General features: G+C 40.9%; 1 protein-coding gene across 6 annotated transcripts in view; it reads left to right on the forward strand.

The window, feature by feature from the left end:
• Positions 1-13,372, forward strand: part of MPP3 (MAGUK p55 scaffold protein 3) — a 27,491-nt gene continuing 14,119 nt past the window's right edge. For 4 of the 6 annotated variants that reach the window (XM_064399756.1, XM_064399759.1, XM_064399760.1 and 1 more), the window contains exons 1-10: positions 1-148; positions 2,899-3,009; positions 4,277-4,395; positions 4,882-4,959; positions 7,487-7,567; positions 8,041-8,178; positions 9,092-9,173; positions 9,972-10,057; positions 11,502-11,576; positions 12,478-12,674. In XM_064399756.1, the coding sequence (XP_064255826.1) occupies positions 2,985-3,009; positions 4,277-4,395; positions 4,882-4,959; positions 7,487-7,567; positions 8,041-8,178; positions 9,092-9,173; positions 9,972-10,057; positions 11,502-11,576; positions 12,478-12,674 (881 nt within the window). In that variant the 5' untranslated portion in view covers positions 1-148; positions 2,899-2,984. Of the gene's footprint in view, positions 149-755; positions 1,076-1,111; positions 1,712-2,898; positions 3,010-4,276; positions 4,396-4,881; positions 4,960-7,486; positions 7,568-8,040; positions 8,179-9,091; positions 9,174-9,971; positions 10,058-11,501; positions 11,577-12,477; positions 12,675-13,372 lie in introns of those variants that run through there. The other 2 variants (XM_064399758.1, XM_064399757.1) reach the window with 2 other exon arrangements.

Here is a 13,372-nt window from a genome sequence, read left to right on the forward strand (position 1 = left end):
TGGGGGAGGGAGGCAGGGAAGGAGGGAGGCGTGCGTAGAGCAGCTCTGAGGGCGCATGAGCGAGGTGCGCAGCAGGCTGCGGGCAGCTCCGCGGCCGGCCGGGGCAGCGTCCAGCGCCGCAGGAGCCCAGCCCGGGCTGCTCCCGCAGGTAACGGCGGCCCGGGGCAGCGCCGGGCCCGGGGCACGGTGCGGGGGTCGCTGAGGCGGCGGGGGCGGCGCCATTTTGCGGCGCTTCGGGCCGGGCTCCGGTGCTGCCTTCGAGGCGCGGCCCGGCGTGAGGGAGCCCGCGGGTGTGCTGGGTGTGCCTGGGCGCTCGGTCCGGGTTCGGGCTCCCTGGTGGATGTGGGCCCGGATGTGTTCCCGCGGCTCGGGAAGCAGCTCAGGCAGAGCTGCCTCGCTCCGGTCCGGTGCGGAGCGCAGCCTGGCTCCGTACGCGGTGCAGCCGTGAGGAGGTCTGGGCCCGCAGGTGTCACCTCCGGCTCGGTGGAGCTCACATAAAGCTCTCCGGGGCAGGACAGCCCTTGCCGGTGGGGTGTCACCGGAGCCCTACACATCTCGAGGGTTGCCCGGCTGAGCCCGGAGCGCCCAGCGCGGCAGTGGCTGGGCCGGGGCTGCCCCTGACCGGGGGGCTCGGAGGAAGAGTCCGGCCCCGTGGTGCCCAGCAGGGTTATGCGGTTTTGTTTATGCTTTGTCCAGCACCAGAAGAGTGTCTTTTTCTGTCTAGAGTAGGTACTCGTGAAGCAGCTTCACTCAGGTTTGACAGGAGGAGAAATCCTGTGTGGCCGTCAGCTGTCACCTATGGCCCGCTTAGTGTAGTGATGTATCTTCTGACCTAATGCTAGGGCCATGCGAAATGTTAAACTGCTGTTGTTTTCTGAAAGCTTTGAGTGATACAGTCTGGATTACAGAAGCTTTATGTTGTGTTAGGCTGTGTACCACAATAGGTTTATTGTGTACGTTAATGGGGATATGCCAGGTCATGTTTTGCTTCTGTTTTATCTCCTGCTTTGACCCCATGGTGAGCATCAGTTGAGTTTATTTAGCCCCTTCCAGATGTTAACAGCCCTTTTTCTAGGTAAGAAAGGTGCTTCAGGCATTCAGTCTTGGGAGCAGCTGGGCAAGGATATGTGTGAAAAATGAATTAACTTTTAGGTAGATATTTCTAAAGAGTGTATTTGAGCCTATTGATGCTACAATGGTGAGAGAACATCAGATTCATGGTTTTGAGACCCATCTTGCAAAATATCTCATGCTGGGGATGATTTTAATACCTCTGAGAGCCAGCCCTGGGTATGGAATGCTTTTATTTCTTTGGAGTGTTCATTGCAGGCAGTTCTGTGTAACGGGATTTTTACAGAGCATGGAAGATGCCTCTAGGGGAAGCCTCCATTTTGATTGCTGTGCCTAACTCGACTAATTCTGATCCTCCTGAGTTTGCTGTCAGGTTTTTAAGATGCTGAAATGTGTTTTCCAAGGTCCTGTGTGTGCTATTTTTTTACTGAGAATCTGGAAAATAACTTGGGTTTTTGTGGGGTTTGGTGCTAAATAGGTTTGACTGTGGGAAGCACACATTGTTGCAAAGATGAAGCATGCAATTAAAGTTTTTTCTTAATAATTTGAGAAGATTTAAATATGTGTCAAATGAAATTCCACAGTCAAGGAACCAAAGCAGTTGAATGGATTGCCCATAAATTTCTTTGGCATGAAGTGTGTAAGTGAAATGTTTATTTCTTCTAAGCAATAGGTAATAAGAGTGCTTAAATAAAGGTATAGTATGTATAATGCACTGGAGCACAGTCCATGGATTAGAGTGAAATTTCAGCACTCAGTTGATTTATTTAGAGATCTCCAGCTATGTTTTGATGCCCAGATGGATTAATTAATTGTAGTGGTAGAAAACACAGGGTGTAAAACATAGGTGACTGTTGAGCTTAGTATTTCACTATGTTGTAGAGAAACTCTGGAATCTATAAAATTCTAAATAAGGAAATGCTAATTTGCCATGCAGTACTGTGGTATTTTCAGGCAGCTAGTCAAGAAAATTTGAATTGGAAGACCATCAAACTTGTTTCCTGCAACCAAAATATCAGAGACTTATCTACAAATAGAAACACAAGGAGCATCCTTTTTTGTATTCAGCAGAGTTGGAGTATGTGAGCTGTTATGGGAGTTTATTTTTACGCAAATACTACTCCAGTGAATTTTATAAGCATGAACAAGATTGTAAGTGCCCTGAAACACAATGTTTCATCTTGGACTAGCAATTACATGCATAGATTCAGTTTGGATTTTTTTTTTTTAATTTAAAAAAAATTGCTCTGGAGTAATTTGCTCTGAGTGACAAGAGAAATCTGCAAGAGAAATGTCTAAAGCCATTTCTGAGCAGTGGGAGTAGCTTTATTTTTTATAACATCTTTAGTACCTGTCACCAAGGTTGGTAGAGTGCCAGTCCTGCCAGCTTTAAGGAGGAACTGCAGCATGGTTTCCATCAGAATCCAGGGATGTGTACATTTCTTTGAGATGAGCTTTTAGGAAGCCCCAGGACATCTTGTGATGTGGCATCTTCCTGCACATGATATTTCCAGTGCTTTTAAACATCTCTTCTCTTCTGTTTTTTCCGAGTTATTTAGACCTGTTAAAATTACCTATCTTGAGAGATATTCTCTCCAGCCTCAGCTTTGTCCAGGATACAATATGGTTATTATATAACCTAGTATTTTTCATTTTACTTACATTTCGTTACATAACCCAGTATTTTACATTGTTACTTGCATAGCAGAATAACTGCAGAGCTCTGCTTGATCCAGGTTAAACTGAAAACTAGAAAAATTGCTATTTTTACATGCCTGACATTTTTCTTGCATGCTTGAGCTTAGGTATTATGTTTGCTCATTTCAGGACTGCCTCTGAACCACAATCCAGAAAGAAGAAACAATCCTCTTGGTTGGAGTTGAACATTTGTCCCTAAGAATAAGAACAAAACCATGCCCGTGCTTTCAGAAGACTCAGGTAACTCAACTGCATGCTTTCAACAGAACAGTGGCTGAAATCTTATCAGAGGTGTGTCACACATAAAATTAATTCGAATTGGAGTAAAATTTAACAGAATTAAGATAATTCAACTGGAGATTTTTAGCAATTACCTATAAGAAGGAAAGTGAAATGTAAAAAGTGAAAATTAATAGTTTGTCAGGAAACAGTTCCCTAAGAACCCTAGAGCACCTGAATATGTTCTGGCAGACCTGAATATATTCTGATAGACTTCAATATATTCTGATAGACTTTAATATATCCTGATAGGCTCCTGTAGGCAAATTTGGACCTCTCAGTGTAACAGTGCCTTCTACACCTGCTTATTAAAGACCAGCCCATATATATCTGCTGCTTGCTGGGTCATTTATTAATATTTTCTGAACAGGGATTGCTAAACTTTGTAAATATTTGTAAATATTCTTTCTTTTAACTTAAAATAAGTTACTTAGTTCAAGGCTGCTTTACTAGCTTCTCCAGTATGCTGCCCAGGGGGAAGTCACAGATATTAAATGATGTTTAGGGGTAAAGCAGGAGTGAGTTTGAGTCTCCTGTATCAAAATCCACTCTAAGGTTCATGGAGAATAGCTACAGGAATAGATTTGAACCCCCTCCACCTTTTTTATTTCCTGTTTTGTTTTGGTCTTGTGTTCCCAGATATGGTTCATCAGGAAAAATCTGGCATTTGTCTGGTGTGTGATGCAAAATTGGGATATTGGTGATTTAAATACGTTTTAGAAAACTAGCCACGAGCTTTGATTCCACCACAATGGAAATCTACACCTGTCCTTTCTTCCTCTGGTCAAGCCTGGCTTTTTATAGGTGCCTCAGAGGTAGAAGGGGCAGGATAACACTTGTAAGCAAAGCTGCTGGGCAAGTAGAGCTGCTAAAGGAGGCCATTCAGTCATTTTGAGAGTCTGCTGTGGTACTAAAAATACAAAATTTGTAAGAGGGAAGCAAAGGGTTCTGGAAACAAAGCATAATAAACCTGAAGTGGGAAATGTGAAAGACATTTTTTAATTGCTTTGTTAGCTTTTGCCTTAATAAGATGCTGTGTTTGCCACTTATGAAGGGAGTGTTGCAAAATGAGTGGTGGATAAACACAACATAAACACGAGTCTCTCTGCAAATTTGATGATCACCAGTGTGGTACCCAAATAAATGTAGTAACTACTAAGTGTGCAGTAGAAGGTCCTGTGAGAAGTCTGTGTTCAATGTTTTTGTTCTGTCCTGAATCTAAATTTAGGTTTGCATGAAACTTTGGCTCTTTTGACATCTCAGCTAAGACCTGATTCAAATCATAAAGAGGAAATGGGGTTCCTTAGGGATGTCTTCAGTGAAAGGAGTCTCAGCTACCTGATGAAGGTAAAAGTTTGTATTTATTTATGTGCATTCTCCTTACTGTTTACTTTTTCTCTGTTCCCTTGATTTATGAACCATTTACTTTGCCAAACTTTTTTTTTAAGAATTCTGTACCGACCAAAGCATATGTGTGTTTAAGCACAAACATTAATAATGTTTGACAATTAGCATATTTTGTTCAGAAATACATTTTTCTGCTCTTCTTGCTAAAATGAAGATACAGTACTCCATAGCTAAAAGGTAGTGTGAAATGGCTTAATTTTTTCTCTTATGCTCCTAAAGTCTTTACAGATTTTCTGACTGTCTGAAACTACCATGACCAAAAAGAAAACTGAGAGTCCTAAACAAAACAAAAATAACCCTAAGAGAGATTATTTTTCTGACACATCTCAGATAAATTATGTTCCTTAAATAGAAAAATATTCCAGTGTAAGTATATTTAGAAAGTTTTGTATCTCTCTGTAGAAATATCCCTGAATCTTTTTTCAGATTCATGAAAAGCTCCGTCATTATGAAAGGCAGAGTCCAACTCCTGTTTTACACAGTGCAGCAGGATTAGTTGAAGATGTGAGTAAAAATTCTTGTCTCCTCATTTTCCTATTATTTATTCCTACTTTTCTAACAATTGTGCTATATGTGAACATATTCCTCATCTTCCCCAACTGTCTTTGTAATCTGTTGGCCATGATTAATCAAGGAAATGAGAGCTCAAAAACACCGAGTCATTAAATGTCTAGTGAAGATGGACACATTCATGTAGAAGGAAAGGATAATATGAGTGGCCTTCCTAAGGGAGAGGCTGCAAAAGGCATTCAGCATTCAATAGACTATCCCAGCTGAGCATTCAGCCTTAAAACCATTCCAGCCCAGGCAGCACTGCTGTTGGTTTGGGTTGGAGGGACCTTGAAAGGTGATCTCATCTAAGCACCCCAGGCAGGCTCACCTTTTCCTAGATCAGATTGCTCACAGCCTGTTTATCCTGATTTTGAACATTTCCAGTGCTGGGGCATCCCAGACTTCTCTTGGCAGCCATGTTTCCAGCACCTCACCATACAGATGTTCTAGCATCTCACCACCTTCATCGTAAAAAAATTCTTCCTTATATCCAACCTAAATGTGGATAATCTAATTCTTCCTTATATCCAATCTGCTCTCTTTCAATTTAAAACAGCTGCCCATGTCCTGTTAGTACAGGCCTTGGTAAAGAGCTTTTCTCTCTCTTGTAAGGCTCCTTTATGTGCTGAATTGTCATAGTTGAGACAGAGACAACACAAAGCAACACACTCCATTTTCAGAAGGCTTGAAACTCTTTTTGTTATAGCATGCATGCTTTTTATACATTCTTACAAAGCTCTTAAGTTTACACTTTACTCACTGGTCACCAGAGACAAACATAGTGCTAATTGGAATAGGCAGTTGAAGGTTTCTCTTACTTATCCTTCTTTATTTCTTTGTTTCTATGTCAGTGACCTTGGTAGGAAATTCTTTCAGGGCTAAACATGGATCCTCTTCTCAAACTTCTCTCTGGCTCACAGAGGTCACTGTAAAACCTCTTCCACACTGAATTACAGCAGTAAAGTCTCCCCCAGGCCCTCTCTTCTCCAAGCTGAGCAATCCCAATTGTCTCATCCTTTGCTCATAGGAGAGGTGTTCCAGCCCTGTGAGCATTTTGGTGATCCTCCTGTGGATGCACTAGAGCAGGTCTGTGCACTGGGGGCTGGAGCTGAACACTGCTCTGGCTGAGGGGTCTCCTGAGAGCAGGAGGGACAGGAGGAGGGACAGGATCACCTCCCCTGATCTCTGGGTGAGGGGATCTCATGAGAACAGGAGGAGGGACAGGATCACCTCCCCTGACCTCTGACTTAAGGGGTCTCATGAGTACAGGAGGAGGGACAGGATCATCTCCCCATATCTCTGGGTGAGGGGGCCTCATGTGAATAGGAGGAAGGGACAGGATCACCTCCCCACACCTCTGGGTGAGGGGCTCTCATGGGAGCAGGAGGAGGGACAGGATCACCTCCCCTGACCTGCTGGCCCTGCTTCTCTCCCTGCAGGCTGGGATACAGTTGTCTTTCTGGACTGCAAGCACACCTTGCCCTCATGTATCTGATGTTTCATCTGCCAGGATGCTCAGGTCACTCTCCTGAGGGCTGCTCTCAGTCAGTTCATCCCCCAGTCTGTTCACAGAGCAGAGCTGTGTCTTAGATTTGTGTGTGACATGATGCCCTGTGCCTGTGAAGTGAAATTCTGCATTTTCTGGCTCTTTACATGGACCTGCTTTCTGCCATAGCATAGGAAGGAGCAGTGGAAGGTTTGGGAGCTGGAATATTTCCCTTTTCAAAGTCAGGAGTCCCCAGTGCCCCCCTTAACATGCAGCACACCCCCTCTCCCTGTTCCCACACACCTCCACAAAAGTTTCAGCATTGCTACCTGTCAAGTCATACAAAATTTCCATCTTCAGAATAGCAGAGAAGTTTTTTATAGAACTATATGACTTCCCTGCTTAGAACCCTTAACAGGGTAAGGAAATCTCTTTTGCCTCAACCCATTTTCCCTTCCTGCTTTCTCTCTCCTCCCATCCACTCAGCCCAGTGCAGAAGTGCCTCCATTATTTCTCTCATCTTTCATTTAAAGTGCTTGAGAGTCCAGGGCATAATTTGGTGTCCAGGTTTTGCAGGGAACAAGGGAGTCATGTTGCATGTTCCACACAGGTAATACTAGATGACTGCAGAAAAGTTTCAAGTCTTTTATCAAATAATACAAGAGTGTTGTTTCGGGTGTCATTTATGTATTCCATGTAGAATTTAAAATTTCAGAACTTGCTCCTGAAATTCTATTGATGGAATAATTCTTAAAATGTATGTTTAGGGATTATGATTCTGATTCCTGATGCTGTCTTCTGTACTATCTAAAAAGACAGCTAAAGAAACTGGTTTCTTTCAGGTTTCATGCACTATGGACTGGGATCAGTTTTGATCTGTGCACACTACTTTGATGGATGATAGATGTTAGCAAACACTCAACAGAAATGTAAATACATGACCTTGTTTGGTAAACTCCTTTAATTTTGAAGTTGTAAATTTTTATTTTAAAGGTAATAGAAGAATTGCAGACAGCACCAGTGAATAATGAAGAAAAAGAGCTGCTTCAGCTGTTGTCAACACCACACCTCAGGGTAAAAAATCACATTAGGGACCTTAAAGAAATGCCTTTGCAGAATTGTGATAGAACATTTTGTAACAGAAAAGTTATATAGAAGCCTCCTCCAAACTTCTATTCCACTGGGATTTCCTGCACAGACTTTAGGACGTGAAGGAAATTGAAAAGAGTTTTCCAGCTTAATGCACCATGCTGTCTTCCATTCCTCCCTTCCTTACTGTTTTCTGAGGGACCGGGAAAGAAAAGGAGAAGGAAAGGATACCTTCTTGCTTTTCATTGTCCACTTTGTTTTTTGCTTTTGCCTGGATTTATTGTAAATATTGACATTTACCAGCATATAGTTTACATGATGGATAAGGTAATTGCTAAATCTTTTCTGGAGGATTTGTGGTGAGGGTAGAAAGGGGAAGTTTAATTTTGCTGGAAACATGAGAATGGGAATTGTAATATTACTCCATTACATTACTGTTTTTTATTTCCTTTATGCAGGCAATGCTTGTAGTGCATGACACTGTAGCACAGAAGAACTTTGACCCAGCTCTTCCACCTCTACCTGATAATTTTGATGATGATTTTGATGAGGAATCAGTGAAAATTGTTCGGCTAGTGAAAAATAAAGAACCCTTGGTACATATTAGATCACCCATCTCTAGTCATAAAAAACTTTATGGTGCAAGAGTGTTATTGTGAGTATGGAGGAGATACTTGAAGATGTCATCAAACAGCCTTCAGAAACTTGCAGTGTTCTGAAGCTTAGAAAGTAACATAAAAAATAATTTGGTAAATTATAAATGCACCTCCACAATTTTGCATTTAGCTGCTTTATGGACATAGTTTATAATGCCAGGAAGCACAGTGAAGAAATTGTATATATTGGAGCAATTATGCTGATTATATGTATTAATTCTTTTGATACTGTAGCTAACATTCAGTGACTTCATGAATTCACTTGCATGAAAATCAGTGAGAGTATGTTTAATACCTGTGTATAAGCATTATATTGTCAATTTTATACAAATGGAAATGGAAGAATTGATTCCCTAAGGAAGAACAGTTGTATTGGGAAAGAAATCTGCTTTCTCTATCAGAGTAGTAGAAGGGAGCAGTGACTGAATTTCTGATTAAAGCTTTGTATTGCCAGCAGAGGTAGGAGGAGGGAAAAAAATCCAATTACTTGGCTTTTGTTGTTTTTACATGTAAAAGTGCTGACTGTATTGTATAAAGATTCAGAAGAGGAGGAGAAAGAATTTGTTACAATAAGATGTTTTGCACACTTGAGTGACTTTGATGACCACAGTAATGCAGGGAGTGTAAGCACTTATCAAAGTCAGCAGAAAGGAAGGTGGGTGCACCTTCCCATAATCACTTGGCATGCTCAAACCTTGAGTAATGGTGGAAATCATCAAGGAGAAAGAGGAAATCCATTGAATAAATTAATTCCAGTTTAAAAGACATAATAATATACACGTTATTTCTCTGGCTGCTGAATTCAGGGCAAACTTCTTACATTTTTTTGGGTGGGGGGTGTGTTTTATTTCAGGGAGCTACCATCAGAAGAGATGAGCACACAGGAGCTGTGATTGTAGCAAGGATCATGAGAGGTGGTGCAGCTGATCGCAGTGGTATGATGGCACTAGTACATCTCTGAATTGCACTGGGAAACCTCTGAAGTTCCTGAGCATGCTCTTAGCATTCCTGTGTTTCATCAGTAACCTGTTAATCTAATTACATATGCTTTTTATTAAATGGCTATTAGGAAAAAATGAAAACAGAGATGGAGAAGTATGTTTGAGCTTTAGAAAAATACAAAGAATGTTTTTGACTTCTAATCTAGTAGCTTGGTTTATTCAGTGTATCATGTGTTGTTTTCTGTTTGCTTTACTGAGAAATTCTTTTATGTCAGTTAACAGTAGCTATGTATATGACAAGTACAACATTTGTTATTGAACTGGATAAACAAACCTAAATCTTGTAGAATCTCTTCATGGCTTTTTTAAAAAAATTAGTCTAGCATTTTTCTGTGAGTGTGAAGTATTGGTCTGTCAGGTGAAGACGTGTCATTCCTGCCTTTATATTCCTGTGTGTCTCCTGACTTCATAAGATTTGGGCACACTCATGAAACTAGTTTTGCATGCTTAACACTGATCCAAATAGTGATTTTCCAGAGTACCTTGTCACAAGTTGCCTGTCTGCATGCTGCTCTCCTTTGAGACTGTGCTGCATGGAAAAAAAAAGTGCCATTAGGAATAAAGGCAGGAGACTCTGAGGCACATTTCCAACAAAGCACTTGGCTTTGGTACTGAATCCATCAGTCTGGATGAGGGAGGAGAGGAAGTACATGCTAATGACTTAGATGGACATCAGAGGAGTAGTGCTTTCCAGTGTCTAGGCCTATTTTAATTGACTTACCATCTTTTCAGGTCTTGTCCATGTTGGAGATGAACTAAGAGAAGTCAATGGTATTACTGTGCTTCACAAACGACCAGAAGAAATAAGTCAGATTTTGGTCTGCACTGATTTTCATTTCAAGATCTTTTCTGTTTGGTGATCTAGTAATTACAGTAGATGATGACATTTAACCATGAGTTTAAAATATAGAGCTAAAAGATGCAATCCCTGCTTGTCTTTGCATTAAGAGTTTTTCTTCTCCCAGTGGATTAGTCTTCTCCTTTTGACTTCAGAAACTTCTGCGAACTGGATTGGTACCAAGTAAGATACAAATACAAAGTTAACATGTTGCTCTGTCAAGAACTTCCCTTTAATGCTTTGTTTATGGCAAGCAAACTGCAAATTATAAATACACTCCTAGAAGATGATCCATAATGTTGTGTGTTACGAATCTGAAGAGAGTTTTGTCTGTGTGCTCAGTAGATCTGTCAGTCTGTTCTTTACCAGCAGATTCCTGGTGACAAGAGCAATTTCTTGCTTCAAGCTTCTCTAACATGAATACCCACAAATCTTGGTAGAAAGTGTTGTAGCTCTTAGGCTTCTTTATCTCTGATTTCCCTCTTGTGGTGTGGTTTCCCCTTGTCTTGGTGTGGAGTGGATTTAGGGACACAGTAAGGTGTCAGTTCCATCACCTAATCTCAATTTAGATCAAACAATCCCAAATAATGCCAATGACTGCTTTTAACTTGGGGGGCAGAAGGTGTCAAAACCACTTTGAAATAGTGTGTAAAGTTTAATTTATGGGGATCTTGGGATGCTGTTTATCTGTCCTGTGTAATTTCTAATTACATATGTCCCACGTGAGTTAATGCCTGAAGTGTAACACTTCCTTCTTCATGGTTTATTTTTTTGAAGAAAAGCTACAAATTTTTGTTTTTGCTTTTTAATCTGTGCAGAATTGCAGGCTTCCCTACAACACAGTTCATCTCATGTAAAATAAGGCATCTAAAACAGATGACATAAACCCATTCTAGATTTCTAAAGGACCTAGAAGTGCTTTTTAGTTTACTATAACTAATAATTGTAATTTCCTAGCAAAGATTTATGGAGTGAAAGTAGGTGATTATTTTGTAGATGCTTATATTTCATCCTAACAAGTTAGCCACTATATGGAGAAAACACAGCAATATTTTTCAAAGCAGCACTTTAAAATTATTAATCTGCAAAAATTTAAGTCAGTGTTGTACTAAAAGCCACAGAAGTAGGTAATGTACTCTGAACTGTAGCCCAGAAATTAATGCAATTGCTAAAAGCAAACAAAGGAATTCTAATGCAGGTCTTAATAAGTTTTAGCCAAGTAGTTACTGTGGATGTCTCCATGGGCAAGACACTGTTGTGGAGTCATGGAACATCCTGATATTCTCTGTAAGGCAGTTAAAAAGTGGATTTGGCCTGTTAGAGTTCTGAGGAGACAGCTGCTAGCTCCTTAACTGGAGCTTGAATAGTCTTGATTGTATCCTTGTCCTGCTTTCAAAGTGAAAAACCATTTCTGTTTTTCTCAGGCTCAGTCTCAAGGGTCAATAACACTGAAGATAATTCCAGCCATCAAAGAAGAAGATCGTCTAAAAGACAGCAAGGTATGCAGCTGAAACACTGAGGCACATCTTGACAGCTCTGTAAATGCAGCACTCCTGCTCCAGTGCAAGTGCCACAGACTCCTAATTGAGCTGCAAAGACAGCAGAGTGCTTTCTTGTGCAGTACCCTTCTATTCATGACTCTTCTCCATCTTGGCACGTGTTCTTTTATAGCATTTCTGAAATCCTGCCTCTTCTTTTTGATAAATGTAATTAAATTTAGTGTTCTGCTGTCTCCTCTCACCATGGCAGCTGCAATCTGTCCATTATCTCTGGGCATTTTGCCACTCACTTGAGTGAAAATGGACCTCTCCACAAGCAGAGCTGCATTCCCCATGTGACCCCATCAGCCCATTTCATCTGCCCTACCTGATCTGCAATAAGTGATTGCTCAGCTGCTCCCTCACAAGATTCCTCTGTCAGCTCTTGGCTGCTGATCCTTGAAGCCCTCAAATCACTTTCTGAAGTGGTTCTGCTGTTGTGTTAAATTGTGTTAAGACACAAATCCAAAGTTGAATAGTAGATTTTGATGCATTAAAGGAACATTTTAAGGACAATCTTTACAACTGGGTAACTTTATCAAAAATCCATTTTTGTTTTCTCCCTCCCTTTATTTTTTTTCACCATTTTGTACTTAATGTAGATTGTGATCTGTATTTCTTGGAACTTTGGTCTTCTGAATCTCATGTTCCACAATTCTGATGTATAATTACTGGATATGTGCTGGAAAGTTAATTTATTTTTCTGCATAATCTGCTAGGTGTCTGTATTTTTGAGTGCTTGCAGGAGGTATGGTGTATATATATCACTAGCAGTGTTAGCATTGGGGAAAGTCTTTTAAGGGCAGCTATTTGACATTCCAGATAGGACAAGAAGAAATGACATGTTACCTTTCTTTTGAAGGTGTTTATGAGGGCACTTTTCTGCTATAACCCCAAAGAAGACAAAGCCATTCCTTGCCAGGAAGCCGGGCTGCCCTTCAAGCGACGCCACGTGCTGGAAGTTGTGAGCCAGGATGATCCCACGTGGTGGCAAGCCAAGCGTGTTGGGGATACCAACCTCAGAGCAGGCTTGATCCCCTCAAAACAGTTCCAAGAAAGGTTTGTCAGCAAAGATTCCAGATCTTATTTTTCTTTCACATGTATACATTGTCACTGTGTTGGTACATTGATTTTATGCTGGAATTTCTTCACAGAAAATGAAAGGCACTGTCCTGCCAGGGTAAATACAGCTAAGAGGAAAGTGCTAAAAAGCTCCATCTTCTCCAATTATATCATAAACTTCCTAGCTTGATTTGAGTATTTTGCCATTGTCTTCATGCTTTGTAGCATGAGAACAGAAGCTAAACAAACATGTATGAAATGAAATGTGAAATATCAGTCTCCTAACCATCTTGGCTTATGGTTATGTGACTGTATTTCCCAGCCTTGTACTTCCAGAGATTTAGTGTAATTCTTTTGAATTTATGCACAGATATTATGATCTGATCTTTCTTCTGGCTCCTAAGAGAGTATTTAGCTTCTAGAGCTTGAAGTTTCTCTGTTTTCACAGCAAGATACATGTACCTTCTAAAGCAAAATATCCCTCAGTGCTTGTCTTTACAGTACAGAAATCCTATTTTGAGAAGGAATCTCTTTTAATCCACTGGTCTCACTTGCTGCAAATCACTACAAATGTCTTCTTTGGTTTGTAGGTGTTACAGGGGGGTATCTACCAATTGAACAGGTCTGATGCTGTTGCTGGCCTGCATGATTTCCATCAGGTTGGAAATCTCATTGAGGTCTTGGCTCCACTACAT

Source organism: Passer domesticus, chromosome 27, assembly GCF_036417665.1.
Source record: "Passer domesticus isolate bPasDom1 chromosome 27, bPasDom1.hap1, whole genome shotgun sequence".
NCBI lineage: Eukaryota > Metazoa > Chordata > Aves > Passeriformes > Passeridae > Passer > Passer domesticus.